At 36.8% G+C, this 26,951-nt stretch overlaps 1 protein-coding gene and 4 long non-coding RNA genes across 9 annotated transcripts in view; all 5 read left to right on the forward strand.

The window, feature by feature from the left end:
• Positions 1–4,131: 4,131 nt before the first annotated feature.
• Positions 4,132–6,802, forward strand: LOC130223355 (uncharacterized). Its single transcript, XR_008836676.1, has 6 exons — positions 4,132–4,408; positions 5,093–5,181; positions 5,278–5,374; positions 5,493–5,584; positions 5,698–5,856; positions 5,993–6,802. It is a non-coding gene; the product is annotated as an uncharacterized LOC130223355 (long non-coding RNA).
• Positions 6,803–7,188: 386 nt separating this feature from the next.
• Positions 7,189–8,080, forward strand: LOC130223356 (uncharacterized). The gene is made up of 4 exons (XR_008836677.1): positions 7,189–7,397; positions 7,552–7,661; positions 7,762–7,843; positions 7,934–8,080. It is a non-coding gene; the product is annotated as an uncharacterized LOC130223356 (long non-coding RNA).
• Positions 8,081–11,174: 3,094 nt separating this feature from the next.
• Positions 11,175–12,922, forward strand: LOC130223357 (uncharacterized). Its single transcript, XR_008836678.1, has 6 exons — positions 11,175–11,247; positions 11,933–12,021; positions 12,118–12,214; positions 12,333–12,424; positions 12,538–12,696; positions 12,833–12,922. It is a non-coding gene; the product is annotated as an uncharacterized LOC130223357 (long non-coding RNA).
• A 1,089-nt stretch (positions 12,923–14,011) lies between these two features.
• Positions 14,012–14,919, forward strand: LOC130223358 (uncharacterized). The gene is made up of 4 exons (XR_008836679.1): positions 14,012–14,236; positions 14,391–14,500; positions 14,601–14,682; positions 14,773–14,919. It is a non-coding gene; the product is annotated as an uncharacterized LOC130223358 (long non-coding RNA).
• Positions 14,920–15,581: 662 nt separating this feature from the next.
• Positions 15,582–26,951, forward strand: part of dgki (diacylglycerol kinase, iota) — a 123,512-nt gene continuing 112,142 nt past the window's right edge. For all 5 annotated transcript variants that reach the window (XM_056456139.1, XM_056456142.1, XM_056456140.1 and 2 more), the window contains exon 1: positions 15,582–16,102. In XM_056456139.1, coding sequence (XP_056312114.1) covers positions 15,891–16,102 — 212 coding nt within the window. In that variant the 5' untranslated portion in view covers positions 15,582–15,890. The remainder of the gene's footprint in view (positions 16,103–26,951) is intronic.

Consider the following 26,951-nt stretch of genomic DNA (forward strand, 5'->3'; position numbering starts at 1 on the left):
CTTAAATCATATTAGAGGGAAAATGCACGTGCTCTCTAGACTCTCATGACGGATCTGGCCATTAAACCCACTTTGCTGCAAAGTTTCATGGTTTTCTAACATTACATATTTTTTACAAGAAAATAAATAGCCTGTGTTAACCCTGGCATATATGAATTGCTGTTTATTGCAGACTTTTTTATTATTATACACTACCTGACAAGTCTTGTCGTCAATCCCGGTTGTAAAAGCAACAAATAATAACTTGACTTCTAGTTGATCATTTGGAAAAGTGGCAGATGGTAGATTATTCTGATGAATCATCTGTTGAACTGCATCCCAATCATCATGATTACTGCAGAAGACCTACTGGAACCCCATGGACCCAAGATTCTCACAGAAATCAGTCAAGTTTGGTGAAGGAAAGGAGATGGCGACATCAACAGCCTGAGGTATCAAGACATTTGTTCTGCCCATTTCAGTACAAACCACAGTAGTAGGTAAATTCTCTAGCAGGATAGCGCTCCTTCTCATACTTCAGCCTCCACATCAAAGTTCCTGAAAGCAAAGAAGGTCAAGCTGCTCCAGGATTGGCCAGCCCAGTCACTAGAAATAAACATTATTGAGTATGTCCTGGGTAAGATGAAGGAGCAGGCATTGAAGATGAATCCAAAGAATCTTGATGAACTCTGAGAGTCCTGCAAGAACGCTTTCTTTGCCATTCCAGATGACTTTATTAAGAAGTGATTTGAGTCATTGCAGAGATGTATGGATGCAGTCCTCCAAGCTCATGATGGAGTCAGACACAATATTCATTCTGTTTCCACTGCAGCATGACTTTATATTTTATACTGGACATTATTTCTGTTCAGTGACAAGACTTTTGTCTAAGCAAATTCAGACCTTACTGTCCTAATTAAATAATAAGAAATCAAAGCATGATCATATTTTATTTTGGTAAAATAAGTGTAATCTAGAGGCCTTTTACCTTGCATATAAGCCAAATGATCAACTAGAAGGCAAGTTATTATTTGTTGTTACTAAAACTTGCATAGGCGACAAGACTTTTGTCAGGTAGTGTATATCATTCTAGCGTGATAAATTGTGACATTTAATGTGAACTTTTAATTACTTACCTTATTTTCAAATACTCCTCAACACAGTAATTTTTCAGTTGAAGTTTTTTCTATCAAACACTTTTTTTATATGTATGACAAACGTTTCTCTGTCAAGTAAAAATCTATTATTATCATTATTTCAAAAAAACCCTATATATATATATATATATATATATATTTATATATATATATAGTATATTTATATATATATATAGTATGAGTAATGTATATATATATATATATATATAAATATTTATATATATTTATTTATCTGCGTATTTATTTGTTTATTGTTTAATTTATGTAGGAATTTGTGGATTTATGTATTCATTTGCACATTTATTTATTTATTAATTTATTGTTTTTGTAGGTTTCGTCCTCCCTATTCCATCACATAACTTAATATAATACAATATTAAAATAGGCTTTAACATAATATTACAACAATAGGTTTTTGTTAGGGGGCGTGGCCAACCTGACAATATTACTGGTTCCTCATAACAAAACAAATATCAAGTACAAAACATCTAATAAAATATATTTATTTTTATAACAATATTTATTTATTTGTTTATGTTTATGCTCTCAGTGTCTCGTGAGCGTCCTGTCTGAACGAAGGCTTTGTAATACACAATCGTGTCCGGTTTAAAGGCTCGCGTAAACAGCAGTGCTCCGGCGGCGGCTCGTCTCCACCGGGGCATCTTTCAGTCCCGGTCACCGCGGACACGTCAGAGATCTGCACGCGTGTGAGTCCAACCGGAGACCCTCTGCCCTACTTTCACCGCCTGATGCTGGAGCAGTAAGAGTAAAATCTTTGCGTGGCAGGGGCAGCTGCCACAAATACCTGCCACAGTTAAATGCGCCCGCCACGGCTGACTGCGCCTGCCACAGTACCTGCCACAGCTAAATACCTCCGCCACGGTGCCTGCCACGGCTATACGTAGTTATGTAGAGGGACTGGTCGCCACGGCTACACACGCCGTCACGAGTATGATAAATAGACACCCAAAGTGAGGCTAGTGCGATTTGGTCACGCGCTCGCCATTTTATAGATAACAGATGGTTAAAATGTCAGGTAAAGTGCAAAAAGTATAGAAATATATTCCTGCAGTGTCTGTTTAGTTATGAGCTTTAATCGACTGTAACCCGTCAGAAAAAGTGAGGCAGGTTTGACGCCTAGTCGGTGCAGGTTTGACGCGATGCTCACGCGCTCGTCATTATGAATTATAAAAGAGGAATAAAACATCAGATAAAGTGGCAAATACATATAGAATATATATATCTGCAGTGTCTGTTTGATCATGTGTTTTAATCGACTGTAACCCGTCAGAAAAAGTGAGGCAGGTTTGACGCCTAGTCGGGGCAGGTTTGACGCTATGCTCACGCGCTCGTCATTATGAATTATAAAAGAGGAATAAAACATCAGATAAAGTGGCAAATACATATAGAAATATATATCTGCAGTGTCTGTTTAGTTATGAGCGTTAATCGACTGTAACCAGTCAGAAAAAGTGAGGCAGGTTTGACGCCTAGTCGGGGCAGGTTTCACGCTATGCTCACGCGTTCGTCATTATGAATTATAAAAGAGGAATAACACATCAGATAAAGTGGCAAATACATATAGAAATATATATCTGCAGTGTCTGTTTGGTTATGAGCTTTAATCGACTGTAACCCGTCAGAAAAAGTGAGGCAGGTTTGACGCCTAGTCGGGGCAGGTTTCACGCTATGCTCACGCGTTCGTCATTATGAATTATAAAAGAGGGATAAAACGTCAGATAAAGTGGCAAATACATATAGAAATATATATCTGCAGTGTCTGTTTGGTCATGTGTTTTAATCGACTGTAACCCGTCAGAAAAAGTGAGGCAGGTTTGACGCCTAGTCGGGGCAGGTTTGACGCTATGCTCACGCGCTCGTCATTATGAATTATAAAAGAGGAATAACACATCAGATACAGTGGCAAATACATATAGAAATATATATCTGCAGTGTCTGTTCGGTCATGTGCTTTAATCGACTGTAACCCGTCAGAAAAAGTGAGGCAGGTTTGACGCCTAGTCGGGGCAGGTTTCACGCTATGCTCACGCGTTCGTCATTATGAATTATAAAAGAGGAATAAAACGTCAGATAAAGTGGCAAATACATATAGAAATATATATCTGCAGTGTCTGTTTGGTCATGTGCTTTAATCGACTGTAACCCGTCAGTGAAAGTGAGGCAGGTTTGACGCTTAGCTGGGACAGGTTTGACGCTATGCTCACGCGCTCGTCATTATGAATTAAAAAAGAGGAATAGGCTAAAACATCAGAAAAGCAAGCACAAGGTTACTGAATGTTTTTTAGATTTAGCCCACTCCACAATTCACACATCACCGGTTTCTGTCCTCTACTTGTATGGTAAAAAGGTAATAATGGTCCAACATTCCTGACCATTATCACCAATAAAGTCCTGAAACAGGGCATCAGTATTTTGTAAACCAATTGTGGCCATGGCAAAAGTGGATACTCGGGTGGTTTTGATTCACAATACAGAAATGTGTTTTTTTACCATCCATAGATTTTACATTGACGTATACAATACAATTTTGAATCTAAAACAATTTAATAGTCACAAAACTATAATTAAACAACAAATTATTTATTTGATAAATCGAAAGGAAGGATATTTGAATCTATTGGTTTACAACATATTGATGCCCTCTTTTCAGGGCTTTATTGGTGATAATGGTCAGGAATGTTGGGTTATTACCTTTTTAGCATATAAGTAGAGGCCAGAAACTAGCCAGACAATAACATGTAAATTGTGGAGTGGGCTAAGTCTAAAAAAAACAGTCAGTAACCTTGTGCTTGCTTTAATATCATTATTATTATTAAGCAAGGTAAAACGGTGTTATTTCTCTTGTGTTGAATCATCAACCAGAAATGTTTGTATATTATTATGTCACACACATAGTAAATATAACACATACACACTACACACTGTAGACTATATACTTTGCAGTTTACATATAATTTTGTACTGTACTAAGGTTGTGACTTTGACGACTTACACATTCATTTTATGGTACAGAGACCATCGGACTTCAGGAAAAATTTCAGATTCACATCTGAAAATTTTAGAGGCACTATACAATTTCTAAATCAAAATACATTAAAGCAATCCTGTGTCTACATCCCTTGAATGTCACTAATGCCTCAGGATCATGTTTCACATTTAATTTGTTTCAGAATGATGCGCAAAAAATTCTTTGCCCAAGAATTGTTTGGACAGGACAAACACCAGAGACAGGATGCCACTTCATTCTTTGGGTTTGTTAACTCAAATTGTTCATTACATAAGAAACAAAATGACATTATACAGAGTATATATACAGTTAAAGTCAGAATTATTAGCCCTCCTGAACTCCTGAATTATTAGCCCCCTCTATATTTTTCCAGATTGTCTGTTTAACGGAAACACATTTGTGCACATAAGTTTCAATAACTCATTTCTGATTTATTTTATCTTTGCCATGATGACAGTAAATAATATTAGACTAGATATTCTTCAAGACACTAGTATTCAGCTTAAAGTTACATTTAAAGGCTTAACTAGGTTAATTAGGGTAAAGTTAGGGTAATTAGGCAAGTCATTGTATAACAGTGGTTTGTTCTGGAAACAATCCAAAACAAATAATGCCTTAGGGTCTAATAATATTGACCTATTGTTTAAGCAAAAAAAAAAAAAAACCAATAAGACTTTTTCCAGAAGGAAACATATAGGAAATACTGTGAAAAATTCCTTGCTTTGTTAAACATCATTTGGGAAATATTTGAAAACGGAAAAAAATGCAAAGGAGGGCTAATACACACACACACACACACACACACACACACACACACACACACACACACACACACACACGCACACACACACACACACAAAAAAAGTATAAATTATCTTTTACATATGTGTCTGCTATAAAATGGTTTTTAATTTAATGTATTGTACAGGTTTTTGACAAGACAGAAAAACAAATAAGGATTTACCATAACACCGAACATTACATTAGCATTTCAGCCTCAGACATGAACATTCTGAGGTAATACATTGTATCATTTCTATATAGTTTATAAAATCATTATTCAAAACATTTTGTCCTGGATACAGTCTGCTTTAAGTCCATTTATTTTCCCAGAGATGCCTTTCGAAATACAGACTCCCTGGATGGGTGAACTGTGTGCAGTCTTCGGGTTTACCATGCCTCCCGTTTGGTTGAAAATCTACATATTGGGGTAAAGCAGACAGTTATCTTTCAATGCTGGCTTTCTCTCACATGGTTGTATGTAAAATTGAATAAAATTAATGTAGTATTTTTCTTAAAACTGAACACTGATTTTTCCATTTTTCCAGGAATTACAACCTAAGAAAACAGTGCATAAAGCTGTAAACACATGTATGGCCCAGGACTTTGATGTTTGCATATTTCAAAAAATCCGGACAAAGTAAGTAACCATATTCTATATTTCACAATATTATTCTCTGTTGATTAAGCAGTTCTAATATACTAATATACTATTTATAAAATAACTAACATAACATTTGATTTCTTCTGCAGAACAATGCATCCAGATGTCAAATCACTGCAATGGATTCAGTGCGACAGCTGTAATAAATGGTTGCACTATAAGTGCGCTGGTATTGATCCGGTAGTGGTCACAGACGACATGCCATTCAACTGTGGATTGGATATTGTTCAACCATGTCCTTATGAGAAGTATGTAGTTTACATTTGCATAAAACTTTAGTCTCTGCATAACATATACATTTGTTACATATTTGTGTTATTTGTGCTCTGTTTGTGTTTTCTCTCTCTCGCTCTGTTCTCCCATATCTGCTTTCATTATTCCCAGGTTCCGTTCATTGGTCTATTCAGCTGTCATTTCTCATTTCTCCCCCGGTTACGTCATTCTTACGTCACATCCAATAAGCAAAGACCACCCATCATAAAAGCGCGCGTCAGACCACTCACCAGCCCTCTCTTTTCCCTTTCTTATCTTGTTTTCTTGTTGCGTTGCGTTACGAAAAGAACCAGTCTAACTGTGTATTTTGTTGTTGCCCGTTTCTGTGTGCACGTTATCCGTCCGTTATTCGTATATCACTCCATTTCTCCGTTTACGTTGTTTACGAGGCTTGGACGAAGCAGACAGGTAAGAAGGTCACGTGACATACATTTTGCAACACTTAGTACTACTCTTCTGTATAGTACATTAGGTTAGGGGCGAGCGCCACCCCTTGTACTTTTGGATAGATAGATAGAATAGACAGTCAGGACTCGGAAGACTCTTCGCGTGCTAATTATTTTGTCTTCACATAGTTAGCTAGATGCTTCTGGAAAGTTAGATTTAGTTTGTGTTTTGTTCTTTTCGTTTCCTTAGCGCCGCCCACGTCCCTTCTGCCAGCTCTCCTGTTTTTCCCCGTCTTTATATTTGTCTCAGTGTTGTAAATATTGTAAATAGTATATTTTGCCTTACTTTATTTTCTTTATTTTGGAATTATTCGTTGTTTTTGTTCACTTTTGGGAAATATAAATAAAATCACAATTTTGGTATTATTTTGGTTGTCTTTTGCACTTATTCACTGTTTGTATAAATATATTTTAATTACACCTGAATGTCAAACCCCACCATCCCCTAGACTAACATCAAGGGTTTGTAACAGCATTCAATCTTTGTGTAACCCTTCAATTAATGTTTGCAAAACACTGTCAGTGTTGAAGCAGAGTTTGGTGGTACATTGTAATGAGGAAAGTATGGTAATCAGGAAAGTATGGTAAACATGATATATATTTAATCTCATTAATAACTTAAAAAATGGCTTTTCAAATTTACATGTGTAATTTCAGTGACATTTACATACATATTTTTCAGAATTATCTGGAAGTAAAAGGGATAATTCACTCAAAAATTACCATTTACTCAGCCCCAAGGGATTCCAAACCTTTGGGGTTTTTTTTCCTTTATACATAAAATATGATATTTCTATGAAAGCTGAAAACATGTAACTATTGACAACCATAGTAGGAAAAACAATTGGAAGACAGGATTTAAATTTTTGGGTGATCCATCCCTTTAAAAATGAGAAAATTGTGTTTTTGTTAAATATAATAATTTTAATGTTATTATTGCAGGAATTACACAGTGACTTGACAAGTGGCAAATAAGGTCCAACAGGATTTTTTTGCATAAACATCCAACATTTTTCCCTAAACTGAATAGGAAACTTGATCTAAGTATTAGTATATTTAATGAACAACAGGTAAAAAATGTTTATATGACACATGTTAAAAAAATATTAGAAATATATATAAAAAATTTAACGGTAAAAAAAAAAGTATTTATAAAATAACAAGGGAACAACTTCAGATATAACTAATATTATAAAGCTAAATGTAATGCTTTTTTGTCAACAGACTGAGGGGATTTAAATTAAAAAGAATTTAAAAAGTCACACAGATTTGAAAACACAGACATGAAAGAATTGAGTAATACGTCCTACGTTCTGGAAGTTCTAACTCCTGAGGTAACTATTGATGTAATATATTGTAATGCATAGGAAAAATGCATATAGGACTATTAAATTAAATGTATTAAACTTTTTTGTTCCGCTTGGTTATTTAAAGGTAACCTTCTTAATTCTCAAAAGACAGAGGGCTTCCACAGGTTCCAGTCAGAAATGGCTATGCAAACAAATAGACATTTACAGTAATTACAATTTTTATTTTCCCTATATATTTACATATAATCATTAGTCTTGTTATTTCTATTAAAATAAACAATTTTTTTCCTTTCCAGGCAAACCTCAGATTGCAATCCAAAATGGTTTTGATGACAAAGGGATGCCTTCTGTTGCTGTGCAAGACATATCACTGTCAGGACTTTCTTACCCATTGTTTTTTACACGTATATCTTTTTGTATGGTTAAGCCTGAAAACGAAACCAATAAAGGTACATATTTATGTAATATAAACGGCCTGTCGGAGTTTGCTTCAGTCAAAATGTGTTGCCTGGATTTTGTAACTTAACTTCCGATATATATATTTTTACCATTGTTGAGGCAGAATGACGTTTGAAACATACGTACAAATAAATAGACAAATAGTTAAAACAAGTAAATAAAGCTGTTTTAACGTTCCCATTGAAAAAAGTTTAACGGCTGTATAAAACACTGCAAAATACTGTATTTATATTTTTATTTACCCATTAAACTAGCAGTTACAACCAGTTGAACTCGTTACATTGAACGACATTGCACTAAAAAAATAAATTAAGTGAACTCACCTTGGCTGTAGTGTTGTTGCATTCTAGATCACGTGCATCAACCGGAGGGTAAAAGGCAACACGTCGTGATAGGTCCCGACTGCCGACTCCCGTAAAAAATTCAATTAACTGCAGGAAGCCGTGGCATGTACCATGACGGGCGCATACAGCCGTGGCAGGTACAGTGGCGGGCGCATAGAGCCGTGGTATGTACCGTGGTGACCGCATTTAGCCGTGGCAGATACCGTGACGGGCGCATACAGCCGTGGCAGGTACAGTGGCGGGCGCATTTAGCTGTGGCAGCTGCCCCTGCCACGCAAAGATTTTACTCCCTCTCCAGTAAGAGTAAAATCTTTGCGTGGCAGGGGCAGCTGCCACAAATACCTGCCACAGTTAAATGCGCCCGCCACGGCTGACTGCGCCTGCCACAGTACCTGCCACAGCTAAATACCTCCGCCACGGTGCCTGCCACGGCTATACGTAGTTATGTAGAGGGACTGGTCGCCACGGCTACACACGCCGTCACGAGTATGATAAATAGACACCCAAAGTGAGGCTAGTGCGATTTGGTCACGCGCTCGCCATTTTATAGATAACAGATGGTTAAAATGTCAGGTAAAGTGCAAAAAGTATAGAAATATATTCCTGCAGTGTCTGTTTAGTTATGAGCTTTAATCGACTGTAACCCGTCAGAAAAAGTGAGGCAGGTTTGACGCCTAGTCGGTGCAGGTTTGACGCGATGCTCACGCGCTCGTCATTATGAATTATAAAGAGGAATAAAACATCAGATAAAGTGGCAAATACATATAGAATATATATATCTGCAGTGTCTGTTTGATCATGTGTTTTAATCGACTGTAACCCGTCAGAAAAAGTGAGGCAGGTTTGACGCCTAGTCGGGGCAGGTTTGACGCTATGCTCACGCGCTCGTCATTATGAATTATAAAAGAGGAATAAAACATCAGATAAAGTGGCAAATACATATAGAAATATATATCTGCAGTGTCTGTTTAGTTATGAGCGTTAATCGACTGTAACCAGTCAGAAAAGTGAGGCAGGTTTGACGCCTAGTCGGGGCAGGTTTCACGCTATGCTCACGCGTTCGTCATTATGAATTATAAAAGAGGAATAACACATCAGATAAAGTGGCAAATACATATAGAAATATATATCTGCAGTGTCTGTTTGGTTATGAGCTTTAATCGACTGTAACCCGTCAGAAAAAGTGAGGCAGGTTTGACGCCTAGTCGGGGCAGGTTTCACGCTATGCTCACGCGTTCGTCATTATGAATTATAAAAGAGGGATAAAACGTCAGATAAAGTGGCAAATACATATAGAAATATATATCTGCAGTGTCTGTTTGGTCATGTGTTTTAATCGACTGTAACCCGTCAGAAAAAGTGAGGCAGGTTTGACGCCTAGTCGGGGCAGGTTTGACGCTATGCTCACGCGCTCGTCATTATGAATTATAAAAGAGGAATAACACATCAGATACAGTGGCAAATACATATAGAAATATATATCTGCAGTGTCTGTTCGGTCATGTGCTTTAATCGACTGTAACCCGTCAGAAAAAGTGAGGCAGGTTTGACGCCTAGTCGGGGCAGGTTTCACGCTATGCTCACGCGTTCGTCATTATGAATTATAAAAGAGGAATAAAACGTCAGATAAAGTGGCAAATACATATAGAAATATATATCTGCAGTGTCTGTTTGGTCATGTGCTTTAATCGACTGTAACCCGTCAGTGAAAGTGAGGCAGGTTTGACGCTTAGCTGGGACAGGTTTGACGCTATGCTCACGCGCTCGTCATTATGAATTAAAAAAGAGGAATAGGCTAAAACATCAGAAAAGCAAGCACAAGGTTACTGAATGTTTTTTAGATTTAGCCCACTCCACAATTCACACATCACCGGTTTCTGTCCTCTACTTGTATGGTAAAAAGGTAATAATGGTCCAACATTCCTGACCATTATCACCAATAAAGTCCTGAAACAGGGCATCAGTATTTTGTAAACCAATTGTGGCCATGGCAAAAGTGGATACTCGGGTGGTTTTGATTCACAATACAGAAATGTGTTTTTTTACCATCCATAGATTTTACATTGACGTATACAATACAATTTTGAATCTAAAACAATTTAATAGTCACAAAACTATAATTAAACAACAAATTATTTATTTGATAAATCGAAAGGAAGGATATTTGAATCTATTGGTTTACAACATATTGATGCCCTCTTTTCAGGGCTTTATTGGTGATAATGGTCAGGAATGTTGGGTTATTACCTTTTTAGCATATAAGTAGAGGCCAGAAACTAGCCAGACAATAACATGTAAATTGTGGAGTGGGCTAAGTCTAAAAAAAACAGTCAGTAACCTTGTGCTTGCTTTAATATCATTATTATTATTAAGCAAGGTAAAACGGTGTTATTTCTCTTGTGTTGAATCATCAACCAGAAATGTTTGTATATTATTATGTCACACACATAGTAAATATAACACATACACACTACACACTGTAGACTATATACTTTGCAGTTTACATATAATTTTGTACTGTACTAAGGTTGTGACTTTGACGACTTACACATTCATTTTATGGTACAGAGACCATCGGACTTCAGGAAAAATTTCAGATTCACATCTGAAAATTTTAGAGGCACTATACAATTTCTAAATCAAAATACATTAAAGCAATCCTGTGTCTACATCCCTTGAATGTCACTAATGCCTCAGGATCATGTTTCACATTTAATTTGTTTCAGAATGATGCGCAAAAAATTCTTTGCCCAAGAATTGTTTGGACAGGACAAACACCAGAGACAGGATGCCACTTCATTCTTTGGGTTTGTTAACTCAAATTGTTCATTACATAAGAAACAAAATGACATTATACAGAGTATATATACAGTTAAAGTCAGAATTATTAGCCCTCCTGAACTCCTGAATTATTAGCCCCCTCTATATTTTTCCAGATTGTCTGTTTAACGGAAACACATTTGTGCACATAAGTTTCAATAACTCATTTCTGATTTATTTTATCTTTGCCATGATGACAGTAAATAATATTAGACTAGATATTCTTCAAGACACTAGTATTCAGCTTAAAGTTACATTTAAAGGCTTAACTAGGTTAATTAGGGTAAAGTTAGGGTAATTAGGCAAGTCATTGTATAACAGTGGTTTGTTCTGGAAACAATCCAAAACAAATAATGCCTTAGGGTCTAATAATATTGACCTATTGTTTAAGCAAAAAAAAAAAAAAAACCAATAAGACTTTTTCCAGAAGGAAACATATAGGAAATACTGTGAAAAATTCCTTGCTTTGTTAAACATCATTTGGGAAATATTTGAAAACGGAAAAAAATGCAAAGGAGGGCTAATACACACACACACACACACACACACACACACACACACACACACACACACACACACACACGCACACACACACACACACAAAAAAAGTATAAATTATCTTTTACATATGTGTCTGCTATAAAATGGTTTTTAATTTAATGTATTGTACAGGTTTTTGACAAGACAGAAAAACAAATAAGGATTTACCATAACACCGAACATTACATTAGCATTTCAGCCTCAGACATGAACATTCTGAGGTAATACATTGTATCATTTCTATATAGTTTATAAAATCATTATTCAAAACATTTTGTCCTGGATACAGTCTGCTTTAAGTCCATTTATTTTCCCAGAGATGCCTTTCGAAATACAGACTCCCTGGATGGGTGAACTGTGTGCAGTCTTCGGGTTTACCATGCCTCCCGTTTGGTTGAAAATCTACATATTGGGGTAAAGCAGACAGTTATCTTTCAATGCTGGCTTTCTCTCACATGGTTGTATGTAAAATTGAATAAAATTAATGTAGTATTTTTCTTAAAACTGAACACTGATTTTTCCATTTTTCCAGGAATTACAACCTAAGAAAACAGTGCATAAAGCTGTAAACACATGTATGGCCCAGGACTTTGATGTTTGCATATTTCAAAAAATCCGGACAAAGTAAGTAACCATATTCTATATTTCACAATATTATTCTCTGTTGATTAAGCAGTTCTAATATACTAATATACTATTTATAAAATAACTAACATAACATTTGATTTCTTCTGCAGAACAATGCATCCAGATGTCAAATCACTGCAATGGATTCAGTGCGACAGCTGTAATAAATGGTTGCACTATAAGTGCGCTGGTATTGATCCGGTAGTGGTCACAGACGACATGCCATTCAACTGTGGATTGGATATTGTTCAACCATGTCCTTATGAGAAGTATGTAGTTTACATTTGCATAAAACTTTAGTCTCTGCATAACATATACATTTGTTACATATTTGTGTTATTTGTGCTCTGTTTGTGTTTTCTCTCTCTCGCTCTGTTCTCCCATATCTGCTTTCATTATTCCCAGGTTCCGTTCATTGGTCTATTCAGCTGTCATTTCTCATTTCTCCCCCGGTTACGTCATTCTTACGTCACATCCAATAAGCAAAGACCACCCATCATAAAGCGCGCGTCAGACCACTCACCAGCCCTCTCTTTTCCCTTTCTTATCTTGTTTTCTTGTTGCGTTGCGTTACGAAAAGAACCAGTCTAACTGTGTATTTTGTTGTTGCCCGTTTCTGTGTGCACGTTATCCGTCCGTTATTCGTATATCACTCCATTTCTCCGTTTACGTTGTTTACGAGGCTTGGACGAAGCAGACAGGTAAGAAGGTCACGTGACATACATTTTGCAACACTTAGTACTACTCTTCTGTATAGTACATTAGGTTAGGGGCGAGCGCCACCCCTTGTACTTTTGGATAGATAGATAGAATAGACAGTCAGGACTCGGAAGACTCTTCGCGTGCTAATTATTTTGTCTTCACATAGTTAGCTAGATGCTTCTGGAAAGTTAGATTTAGTTTGTGTTTTGTTCTTTTCGTTTCCTTAGCGCCGCCCACGTCCCTTCTGCCAGCTCTCCTGTTTTTCCCCGTCTTTATATTTGTCTCAGTGTTGTAAATATTGTAAATAGTATATTTTGCCTTACTTTATTTTCTTTATTTTGGAATTATTCGTTGTTTTTGTTCACTTTTGGGAAATATAAATAAAATCACAATTTTGGTATTATTTTGGTTGTCTTTTGCACTTATTCACTGTTTGTATAAATATATTTTAATTACACCTGAATGTCAAACCCCACCATCCCCTAGACTAACATCAAGGGTTTGTAACAGCATTCAATCTTTGTGTAACCCTTCAATTAATGTTTGCAAAACACTGTCAGTGTTGAAGCAGAGTTTGGTGGTACATTGTAATGAGGAAAGTATGGTAATCAGGAAAGTATGGTAAACATGATATATATTTAATCTCATTAATAACTTAAAAAATGGCTTTTCAAATTTACATGTGTAATTTCAGTGACATTTACATACATATTTTTCAGAATTATCTGGAAGTAAAAGGGATAATTCACTCAAAAATGACCATTTACTCAGCCCCAAGGGATTCCAAACCTTTGGGGTTTTTTTTCCTTTATACATAAAATATGATATTTCTATGAAAGCTGAAAACATGTAACTATTGACAACCATAGTAGGAAAAACAATTGGAAGACAGGATTTAAATTTTTGGGTGATCCATCCCTTTAAAAATGAGAAAATTGTGTTTTTGTTAAATATAATAATTTTAATGTTATTATTGCAGGAATTACACAGTGACTTGACAAGTGGCAAATAAGGTCCAACAGGATTTTTTTGCATAAACATCCAACATTTTTCCCTAAACTGAATAGGAAACTTGATCTAAGTATTAGTATATTTAATGAACAACAGGTAAAAAATGTTTATATGACACATGTTAAAAAAATATTAGAAATATATATAAAAAATTTAACGGTAAAAAAAAAAGTATTTATAAAATAACAAGGGAACAACTTCAGATATAACTAATATTATAAAGCTAAATGTAATGCTTTTTTGTCAACAGACTGAGGGGATTTAAATTAAAAAGAATTTAAAAAGTCACACAGATTTGAAAACACAGACATGAAAGAATTGAGTAATACGTCCTACGTTCTGGAAGTTCTAACTCCTGAGGTAACTATTGATGTAATATATTGTAATGCATAGGAAAAATGCATATAGGACTATTAAATTAAATGTATTAAACTTTTTTGTTCCGCTTGGTTATTTAAAGGTAACCTTCTTAATTCTCAAAAGACAGAGGGCTTCCACAGGTTCCAGTCAGAAATGGCTATGCAAACAAATAGACATTTACAGTAATTACAATTTTTATTTTCCCTATATATTTACATATAATCATTAGTCTTGTTATTTCTATTAAAATAAACAATTTTTTTCCTTTCCAGGCAAACCTCAGATTGCAATCCAAAATGGTTTTGATGACAAAGGGATGCCTTCTGTTGCTGTGCAAGACATATCACTGTCAGGACTTTCTTACCCATTGTTTTTTACACGTATATCTTTTTGTATGGTTAAGCCTGAAAACGAAACCAATAAAGGTACATATTTATGTAATATAAACGGCCTGTCGGAGTTTGCTTCAGTCAAAATGTGTTGCCTGGATTTTGTAACTTAACTTCCGATATATATATTTTTACCATTGTTGAGGCAGAATGACGTTTGAAACATACGTACAAATAAAATAGACAAATAGTTAAAACAAGTAAATAAAGCTGTTTTAACGTTCCCATTGAAAAAAGTTTAACGGCTGTATAAAACACTGCAAAATACTGTATTTATATTTTTATTTACCCATTAAACTAGCAGTTACAACCAGTTGAACTCGTTACATTGAACGACATTGCACTAAAAAAATAAATTAAGTGAACTCACCTTGGCTGTAGTGTTGTTGCATTCTAGATCACGTGCATCAACCGGAGGGTAAAAGGCAACACGTCGTGATAGGTCCCGACTGCCGACTCCCGTAAAAAATTCAATTAACTGCAGGAAGCCGTGGCATGTACCATGACGGGCGCATACAGCCGTGGCAGGTACAGTGGCGGGCGCATAGAGCCGTGGTATGTACCGTGGTGACCGCATTTAGCCGTGGCAGATACCGTGACGGGCGCATACAGCCGTGGCAGGTACAGTGGCGGGCGCATTTAGCTGTGGCAGCTGCCCCTGCCACGCAAAGATTTTACTCCCTCTCTGCTGGAGGAGGATGAGGAGGCAAATCCCATACTGTCCCCGCCGATGCATGCAGCTGTTGTTGTAGCTCTGCATGCATAGAGCCGCGCCGACCGTGCGTGCGCGTGACTGCGCGTAAATCGAGAATAAATCGATCGGTCGACACATAGATAGATAGATAGATAGATAGATAGATAGATAGATAGATAGATAGATAGATAGATAGATAGATAGATAGATATTGTTCGCCACATGAGGGACATCGGAGGACACTGGATTTGGAAGGACTTCTAAGCACCGGAGGGGAGAAGGGGGTCCACTCGGTGCCGACCGGAGCATGATGGACCCCCTAGCAGAAATGCGAGCGTCTCGGGCGGAGCGCAGCGGCAGAGGAGCCGCCGGTGGAGAATCGGCAGACGATCAGACGCGCGGCTGCGGGAAAAACGCGGCGATGGGCGGCAGCGACAGCTTGAGCAGCTTCGCCGACATGGAAGACTCGCTGGAGGATAAACTCAAAGGTCTGGCGTTCAGGAAGCAGATCTCCTATAGGTAAATATGCGCGTGTTTCTCCGCCATATGGAGCGCTTTAATGTATCAGATGTTATTTGTGTTTGTTTGCATGTGTGTGTGTGTGTGTTTAACAATGCATTTGTTGTGTGAATCAACACACACCACAAGCAAATAGCTGCATATGATAATAAATATGCTAGGTTTGTATCTGGGAAGTCCTTGTGAAAGGACAACAGATATGATCATGAGACCTGCAGCAAGTATATTTGGGGTAGTCAGTGTGTCGTTTAATGTATTGCATTATGTGGAAACGTTGCGTTATGTGTGTTTAACAATGCATTTGTTGTGTGAATCAACACACACCCACAAAGAATAGCTGAATATGATCATAAATATACATTGTGGTTTGTATCCTTGGGAAAGAATAATGTATATTGATATGAATTAACATAAGATCCTCAACATGTAGTACATTGGTGTATGAATTGCATTATGTGAAAAGATTGCATTATGTGTGTTAAACAATTTATAGCCTATGGTGTGTGAATCAACACAAACACTCGCAAACATAGGTGAATATTATAAGAAATATACTGTTAAAGGATAACAGATATTAACCTGAGACCTGCAGCAGGTATATTTGGGGTAGTCAGTGTGTCGTTTAATGTATTTTGTTATGTGGAAACGTTGCATTATGTGTGTTTAACAATGCATTTGTTGTGTGAATCAACACACACCCACAAAGAATAGCTGAATATGATCATAAATATACATTGTGGCTTGTATCATTGTGAAAGGATAATGTATATTAACACAAATCATCATAAGACCTGTAGCAAATATATTAGTGGAAGTGTATCAGTTTATGAACTGTATTATGTGGAAACAATTAAAAATGTATAGCCTATGTTGGGTAAATCAACACAAACACCCACAAAAATAGGTGAATATTATAAATATACATCTTGGTTTTGAAGGGATAACAGATATTATCATGAGACCTGCAGCAAGTAGTATATTTGAGGTAGTGTTTCTGTTTATGAATTGCATTATGTGGAAACGTTGCATTATGTGTGTTTAACAATGCATTTGTTGTGTGAATCAACACACACCCACAAAAAATAGCTGAATATGATCATAAATATACATCGTGGCTTGTATCATTGTGAAAGGATAAGGGATATGATCATGAGACCTGCAGAAAGTATATTTAGGGTAGTCAGTGTGTTGATTAGTGAATTGCATTATGTGGAAAGGTTGCATTATGTGTGTTAAACATTTTATAGCCTATGGTGTGTGTGAATCAACACAAACACTTACAAAAATAGGTGAATAATATTAGAAATATACTGTGAAAGGATAATAGATATGATCATGAGACCTGCAGGAAGTATATTTGGGGTAGTCAGTGTGCCGTTTAATGAATTGCATTATGTGGAAACATTGCATTATGTGTTTTTAAAATTGTATAGCCTATGGCAGTGTTTCCCAACCCTGTACCTGGAGGCACACTAACAGTACATATTTTCGGTGTTTCTCTTATCTGACCCATTAACTTCAGGTTTTGGAGCCTCTTCTAATGTTCTGATGAGTTGTTTGAGGTGTGTTTGATTAGGGAGAGGTTGAAAATGTGGACTGTTGGTGTGCCTTCAGGAACAGGGTTGGGAAACACTGGCCTATGGTGTGTGAATCACCACAAACACTCGCAAAAATAGGTGAATAATATTAGAAATATACTGTTAAATGATAACCGATATTAACCTGAGACCTGCAGCAGGTATATTTGGGGTGTAGTGTGTAGATTAATGTATTGTATTATGTGGAAACGTTGCATTATGTGTGTTTAACAATGCATTTGTTGTGTGAATCAACACACACCTACAAAAAATAGCTGAATATGATCATAAATATACATCGTGGCTTGTAGCATTGTGAAAGGATAACGGATATGATCATGAGACCTGCAGAAAGTATATTTAGGGTAGTCAGTGTGTAGATTAATGAATTGCATTATGTGGAAACGTTGCATTACGTGTATTTAACAAAGCATATGTTGTGTAAATTAACACCCACCCACAAAAATAGCTGACTATGATCCTAAATATACATTGTGGTTTGTATCCTTGTGAAAGGATGATGTATATTATTATGAATCATCATATGACCTGCAGCATGTAGTATATTGGTGGTAGTGTGTCTGTTTATGAATTGCATTATATGGAAACGTTGCATTACGTGTGTTTAACAATTTATAGCCTATGTTGTGTGAATCAACACAAACATAGTATAATATTAGAAATATACTGTGAAATGATAACAGATATTAACCCGAGACCTTCAGCAGATATATTTGGGGTATAATTTGTAGATTAATGTATTGTATTATGTGGAAACGTTGCATTATGTGTGTTAAACAATGCATTTGTTGTGTGACGCAACACACACCCACAAAAAAATAGCTGAATATGATCATAAATATGCATCTTGGCTGGTTTGTATCATAGTGAAAGGATAATAGATATGATCATGAGACCTGCAGCGAGTAATATATTTGGGGTAGTGTGTCGGTTAATGAATTGCATTATGTGGAAACGTTTTCTGAGCGTGATGTTTGAGTATTGCCCATTTGGCCTGCTATTGATTTGCTGGCTGAACTCAGTTGTGATTTCCTCCTGCACATGAAACCCTCGGGCAATAAGACTTACACTTGTGTTTGATTGTTTAATTGACATTTGACCAGTCATATGATGCGCTGGGCTTCAGCTGTGGAGGAGAAACGTTTGACCACTCTTCAGGGTCAGAACCAGCACGCTTTGACGTATTAAAGGTCAATTCTGCATTGTGTTGTCACTGTGCAGTGCTGCTTCTTATCTACCCAACTCTTAAAATAAAGATTAATTATTGAAATAATAGTTTCATGAAGAGCCATAACATCCATGGAACATATAAAGAATGGTTCTTTAGACTGAAATAAAATAATTAAATAAATGTGGTGGCACGGTGGCTCAATGGTTAGCACCGTCACCTCACAGCAAGAATGTCGCTGGTTTGAGTCCCAGCTGGGATATCTGTGTGGAGTTTGCATGTTCTCCCCGTGTTGGCGTGGGTTTGCTCCGGTTTCCCTCGCAGTCCAAACACGCGCGCTATAGGTGAAAAGCATTAAATAAACTGGCTGTATTGTGTATGTGATTGAGTGTGTATGGGTGTTTCCCAGTACTGGGTTGCGGCTGGAAGGGCATCTGCTGTGTTAAACATATACTGGAATAGTTGGCGGTTCATTCCGCTGTGGTGACCTCTGATAAATCAGAGACTAAGCTGACGAAAAATGAATGAATGAAAACATTAAACTAGATTTTTTTTTTGCTGAAACTATTTTCAATGATTTATTAACTTTTAACAAAAGAAGTCAACATTTTTCAGCTCTTCTACACGCAACAAAATTGATATGCATGGTTCTGTATCTTACACAGGTTTTATAAAACAAAACAATTGGTTTTTGCAAGTAATTGAACATTATTTAGCACATTATTAATGTAATCCTCAGCAAATTAGGCCTGAGCGCCTTCACAATTTAGTTTTTGACTTTGAAAGTGCCAGTAGTGCTTGACTTCTTTTCTAAATCACATCACTTTCAGCTAAAAATCTTTAATTTTGAACTAAAGAAATCTTAGATGGCCTTAAAGTAGGGCTGGGCTATATATCAAAAATGCAATCTCGATAATTATTTTCCATATTGAATGATAACGATATATATTTCAATATCAGTTGTTCATGCTTTCTGATTTAAAAGAGTACCCCAACAATGTCTGAAGCCACAAAAATGAGAGGGTCCATTAAATGGCGTAACATATTTTCGCATGATAAAATTCGTTGGCTGAAAATTCGGTACATCTCTAATATCTACACACTTTTAGATTCCCATTGTTGCACATTTCTGCTGTGTGTTCGGCTCTTAGATCAGTGTAGAGCAGAGATGCCCAAACTTTGGCCCACGGCAACCTTGGATTTAGCCCTCCATCTCATCTGAGAAGAGAGGGAAAATGATGGGGAATTGTGGGGGGAATGGCTTAAACAATTCAACATAACATTTGTTTTTTTTTAACTGTTGAGCTACAAAAAAGAAAACTGGATCTAAATGTTTCAATTAAATGTTGTGAGTGAATCAGATTGTAAAAAAATAATAATAAATAAATACAGTCATTTGATGGAGAGCTGACGTTGTAGAAGATATCAGCAAGCGAATCAAGGTAAAGTGTATTTTTTTGTGTTATAAATGGGATTGTTTTTTTTTGTAAGATGTTCTTTATAAAATGTACAAAAATGTGTAATTATTAATACAATTAAAGTATTTTAAATGTAATAAAATATAGTATTAATTAAATTATATAATCAATTATATAATGAATTATAATAATAAATTACGAAATTACATTGACAACTTTACAGTTTGATATATTCACCCCTTTCAGTTCAGTTTCTGGCCCTTTATAAGAAAAACTTTCAGCACCCCTGGTATAGAGTAAAGTCCAGAGTTTATCATTGTTATCGACATAAATTTTATTGCGATTCCATATATATTTATCGGCCCAGCCCTACCTTAAAGCGACTAAATTAACAGCTAGTTATAATTTTGAGAGAACTGTCCCTTTAAGAAGGAAACACTGATAAAACTAACTTATTCGATTTGCTAAAAATCTTTAAGGTAAGTGGTTGCAAACAAATTATGTGTGCTAAATTAAAAAAAAAAACTTGAGCAGTACTACATTTTATTTGTTTATTTAAAGGGCACATAGGTTACCCCTTTTTTCATATTTAATATGTCTTTTGTGTCTCCAGAATGTGTCTGTAAAGTTTCAGCTCAAAACACCCATCAGATTATTTATTATAGCTGTTTGAAGTGTCTATATTATAGCTGGAAAAAAGGTTTTGCTGTTTTTTTTGTACTGGCCCTTTAAGGCTAGTCCTCCCCGCCAAGCTTTGCACTCGTTTTGCACACATATGTGACATGATACTGGTAATATCCACTGCTGTATGGATATCTCTTATATTAATGTACAAAATAAACCAGATTTAACGTCCACAAACCACAAATCTCTTCCTTTATAATTGTTCTGACATGCGGCTGTGCTGATGAAGTGAATCTGAAGTGAATCGCTGTAATTCATTACACACATGCTCTGTTTTAAAACATTTTAAACTTGTGAAACTCACTCTTGATCACATTTGATGATGATTGATGAATCTAGCGAACTAAACAGACCTTTTATTCCCGGTTGCTTTCACTCGTCCTCTCTTGTTGATATGATTATACACGTGACTACCGGACATGTTAATGCGTGCAGCTGTCAATCAATATTGGTGGGCGGGGGGACCGCACTCCTACGTAAAGTTGCGGTCGATCTGAAAACCGCTCCAATTGGTCCACCGTTTTTATGTTGTTAAATTTTTTTTAAAAAGGACTGGGTGTGTTTATATCACCCCAATACGACAGTTTATACACTATACTTACACACATTTCTGTCCAAACAGCTTGAAAAGTAGATTTTTCACCATAGGTGCCCTTTAAATTCAGCCAATATGAACTGTTTGCAGCCACTTATCTTAAAAAATAATACATAAAATGAATCTGAATAAAAAAAAGGTGCTTTTAAAACTCAGAATGAATCTTCTTTAGCATTGCTATTAAAAAAAACATCTTTTGGATCTTGTAAATGCTTCTTTTTTTCTTTGTGCAAGCATAGCTGATCCTGTCTGTCATTCTTAGTCACTTCAGATCAGTGTTTCAGGCTTGAGGTTTCCAGCTGATCAGGCCTCATTATTATCACCGTGCGAAAGTCTGATATCTTCTGATACCCGAAGGCCTGTCACTGATGATGTGAACAGAGCGGTCACTTGAAAAAAAACTGTGTGTTCGTCCAGTCTCAGTGACCCCATGACTCGGCCTCCTCTATTCTCCACCTGTCAATGGAAGAGGATCTCGCTTCTTCACAGACTTAAGGTCAACCTCAATTAAGGCCAGTCTCTGAAGGAACGATCAAAGCTGCCCTCTCTTTCATAGAAGAGATCTATATCCATCCTCCAGTTCAGATAAGACGTCAACAAGTCCCATGAAAGCCAACCACGCCATGAGTAAAACAAACAAACACAAGCTAACATGGCCTAAAATGCGATGGATCTTAGATAAAAGTGTCTCATTCTGCCTTTTTTAAGCAAACAGCCTAAATTTGGAAGCTTTGAAGTTGGCAAAGACACAAACAGGCACTGTTCTAATTCCTAGTGAGCTGCCTTGGGGTTTACTGTCTATATAGGCAGCGTCCTAAATGTAATGCCACTCTATATGATTGCATGCATCATACAAATGAAGTGCACAGAACACTCAACTCACATTTGATTTACATGATGACTCAAATATTCAAAGAATGTATAGCACCTACAAATATTGCTTAAATATTCAGTGGGTAGCATGATCAATTCACAAGAAGAAGGTTGCTGGTTCGAGTACCTGCCAGGCCATTTGGCATTTCTGTGTGGAGTTTGCATGTTCTCCCCGTGTTGGCGTGGGTTTCCTCCGGGTGCCCCGGTTTCCCTCACAAGCCAAAGACATGCGCTATAGGTGAATTGGGTAAGCTAAATTGGCCGTACACTGAAAACCCTAATAAGTTGACTGAACTAAACTCATTGCCTCAATTTAACTCAATTTAATTGAGTAATGGAGACTTTCAAAACTTGCATATTTAAGTTTATTTAACTTGCCGGTTTTGTAGACTATACTTAAATTGTTCAGTTCACCAAACTTAGTACTTAGTACATTGGTTTAACGACTTGTAGATAATTGAGGAATGAAACTTCATAATGATCATATCCAAAACGTCAAATCTTATTCAGACAGCATACCAATACATTTTCCAAACAATCAGTTATCTGGACAATAAGGAAGTTCTTAGGCTGAGCTTAAAATGCAAGGTTTCCCAACTAGGACTTCACAATACAAACAGTATGAAGTAGCTCCAAGGAACCATACGTTCCCTCTACCACAACTGAATCTCTTCTACATTCACCCACTCACCTATTATACATTCCAGGTGTCTGACCAGCGCCCTCTAGTGCCCTGTAGTTCCATTAGAACAGCATTTTTTTCCATTATTGCATATATATATATATATATATATATATATATATATATATATATATATATATATATATATATATATATATATATATATGCATGGGTGTGCATGCGTGTGTGTAATAATATACTATGAAAAAATGTTTAAATAAATTTTAAACAAAAAATAAGTAGCCATTTATTCACATTATGATGAATAATTATATCTGAAGCCATTTGTTTTCTGATTTTAAAAAAGACCTTGCACTTAAAAGGTTGCACATATTAGAATTTTACAGTCAAGACTACATTTGTGAAAGTGACCTATTTTCAAAGGATTAATTATGATTTTGAGCTTACTATACTTGAAATCTTAAGTTTATGCATTTTCATGGTACATAAGTTAAATTAAAAGTGATAGGACCAAAATACACAATTTTAAGTTATGTTCAGTCAACTTTACTCAATTGTTTAAGTAAAGACAACATTAGGGTTTTCATTGTAATGTATGTGTGTTAATCCAAGAGTGTATAGGTGTTTCCCACTGTTGGATTGCGACTAAAAGGGAATCCGCTGCGTAAAACATATGCTGGATAAGTTGGCGGTTCATTCTACTGTGTCGACCCCTGATTAATAAAGGGACTAAGCCAAAAAGAAAATTAATGAATGAGCATAGTTAATATTGTAGTTCAAATATTGTCGAAATGATCTCAGTCCACATGGATGAATGAAAATGAATTAACACTTGTGTATTGTTCAAATTTGCTACCCTTTCGTTATGTTAGGGGCTGTTTTTGCCCAATTGACTTCCATTATAACCACATTTTTTCATTGCAAAGCCTTGACACCATGTAATTATGCGTTTTTGATTGTTGGTGGGTTTCCCTGTTGGGAAGACGTAAAATTAGTCATTTTTGCTGTCAATCATCAGTTGGCATCATTAACCCTTTAGATAGGCCTGTGAAAAAATGTTTCTGGATTTTATATGAAGTTGGATGGAGTAAAATCTAAGGATTTTTCAATATCCCAATCATCACAAATACTGCAGACGACCTACTGGAACCCACATGGACCCAAGATTCTCACAGAAATCAGTCAAGTTTGGTGAAGAAAAAAATCGTGGTTTAGGGTTACGTTCAGTATGGGGGCGTTTGAGAGATCTGTAGAGTGGATGGCAACATCAACAGACGCCAAATTCTTCAGCAGGATAGCGCTCATTCTCATACTTCACCCTCCACATCAAAGTTCCTGAAAGCAAAGAAGGTCAATGTGCGCCAGGATTGGCCAGCCCAGTCACCAGACATGAACATTATTGAGCATAGAGGCCTTTACCTTTTATATAGGCCACTTCTGATACCAAATGATCAACTTGAAGTCAAGCTGTTAATTGTTGTTCCTAAAACATGGATAGGCGACAAGACTTTTGTCAAGTAGTGTGGTATTTTACTGGGCATTTTTGCTGTAAATAACTGTAAAATTGCAGTAAAGTCTAGCAGTGCAGGTAGACAGCTTACTAGGTTTTGGAACAGAGCCACTGTGTTCTTCTTCATAGCCTCCTCAAAAATAGCCTTTACATCAGTTTTTTTGTGATCTAGTGAATCATGTTGAGCTTATGAAGAGGCTCTTGTGCCGCTCTCTCTGTAGGACGCTCTAGAAGTGCACCAGACAGTGGAACATAAAAAAAGACCTCATGCATTTTTAAGTGTCCTATCACAGCCCCGATTGTAGATTTATACATGCTTGACACATTTTCACTCCGCCAGGCTGCTGAAAAGTTAAACATGCATATTTATTGCGCTCTGCTCTCTATCAGAGAGTCGGCCTGCACAATGACTTGTTGCCATGTTTGCAGAGCTTCTGCAAATGGTGGACGGCATTAAACTTACAGTGCTGAACGCATTGAGCAATTACGCTTGACAATGTGCGAGAGAATTCATTTGGAAATGTAGTGTATCGTGTTTCGGTGTGATACAGTATGTTCAGTGAGGAAAGAAATTTGATTTATACTTTTTTGATTGCTCCGGTGTCCTCCACAGTCCAAACACATGTGCTATAGGTGAAGTGAATAAGCTAAATTGGCCGTAGTGTATGAGTGTGTGTGTGAGAATGAGAGTGTATGGGTGTTTCCCAGTACTGGGTTGCAGCTGGAAGGACATCCACTGCGTAAAACATGTGCTGGAAAAGTTGCCGGTTCATTCTGCAACTGTTGGCTGATTTATACTTCTGCGTCAAGCGCATGCGTACGGTCCGGTGCAGCCTTCGCGTGGTTGTATAGCCCTCGCCGTGGCTGACGCTGAGGCGCACCTGTCAAAAAAATGTTACTACATGTCGCAAAGATGTATAGCTCAAGCTCTGTGATTGGTGATTTGTGTATTACTTTTATGTACTTTTATTAAGATAGCGCATTTATCGTGTACGACCATACACCCAAAGCGCTTCACAATCATGTGGAATGTCTCTCCACACCACCACCAGTGTGCAGCATCCACTTGGATGATACAACGGCAGCCAATAGAGAACCAATAGAGTTTCCATTAAAACCAATATAATTTCCATTCTAACCATTTAATCCATTGTAAATCTATTAGAAGCTCTGTGATGCTCTCTAAGGCTTTTTTCCAGCAGGGTTTGAAGGTTATATCTCAAAATCTGCTCCTTATTTTCTCAGCATACATACATACGTTCTTGCATCTTTTATTTCTGATCTATTAGTATGAGGGATTGATGCTGTCAAATCAAAATAAACATTGTCAATTTTGACTTCATGCCGACTTTAAAACTATTTCTTCTTTGCAATAGCAGTCATGCAGAATTGAATGTGTACAGATTCAGATTTCTTAACATTTGAATCCTGTACAATCATGTTGTCAAGACATAGTAGAATATATGGGAATGGGTTTAATATTTGATCGCTTACAAGTGTTGTGTTTTATCGGTGAAACTTTAATAACAGCCGCGGTGCATTTAGTCATCTGTCAAGCTGTGCTAATCCTCCTCCCGTTTGGCACATTTGCTTTTGTGCGTTCAACTGAAGTCACACTGCACCCAATTAGGACATTCCCTTCACTGTTAGTTCACTGTGCTGTGTTATTTATTTTTTTATAACTCTCATTTTATTTAGCTGGCATTGAATCAGAGTGCCAAATGGCCGCCGCACCTACTGTAAATGTAAAACTGTGTGTAAATACTGCATGTGGGCTGAAATCATGTTCCCTTTTCGGATCTGTGATTGTGCTTCATTGGTTGCCGTTTTAACATGTTTAATCATGAAAAGGTATGCATGCCGCTGTGTGAAAAAGAGGGCATGTTTGGTGATGCAGGAACTTGTTTAATGCTGCAGTTTATCCTGATGGCAGACAGAAATAAGTATTTTACATAAATGGTCATAATCTCTCCTGAAGATGGCTGTGCGCTGAGCGGACGGCTTAACTCTGATAAAGCCAGTCTTTTTGCCTTTTTTCAGTATGGTGGGGGTTTGTATTGGAGCCCGAAGAGACACATTAAAGGATTGGAGGCTTCTCCTTATTAGGTATATGAATGTAAGACGCTTTTGCTCTGCTGTTTTGGTCTGTGAAGCATCTGGCTGAGCCTCATCCAGGAGGAAGCTGAAATTTAGTCCCAGGCTTTGGTCTGAGAGCAGGCCTCAACTGTGTTTAGTCTCATTTAAGAGATTATCGTTCACCTAGAAGTAAATGTCTTATCGTTTTTTACATTAGGGCTGCACAACAAAAATATTACGATATGAATACAGTTTCGACAGTTGACTCTAATGGATCTATTTGG

This window comes from Danio aesculapii, chromosome 4, assembly GCF_903798145.1.
Source record: "Danio aesculapii chromosome 4, fDanAes4.1, whole genome shotgun sequence".
Classification (NCBI taxonomy): domain Eukaryota; kingdom Metazoa; phylum Chordata; class Actinopteri; order Cypriniformes; family Danionidae; genus Danio; species Danio aesculapii.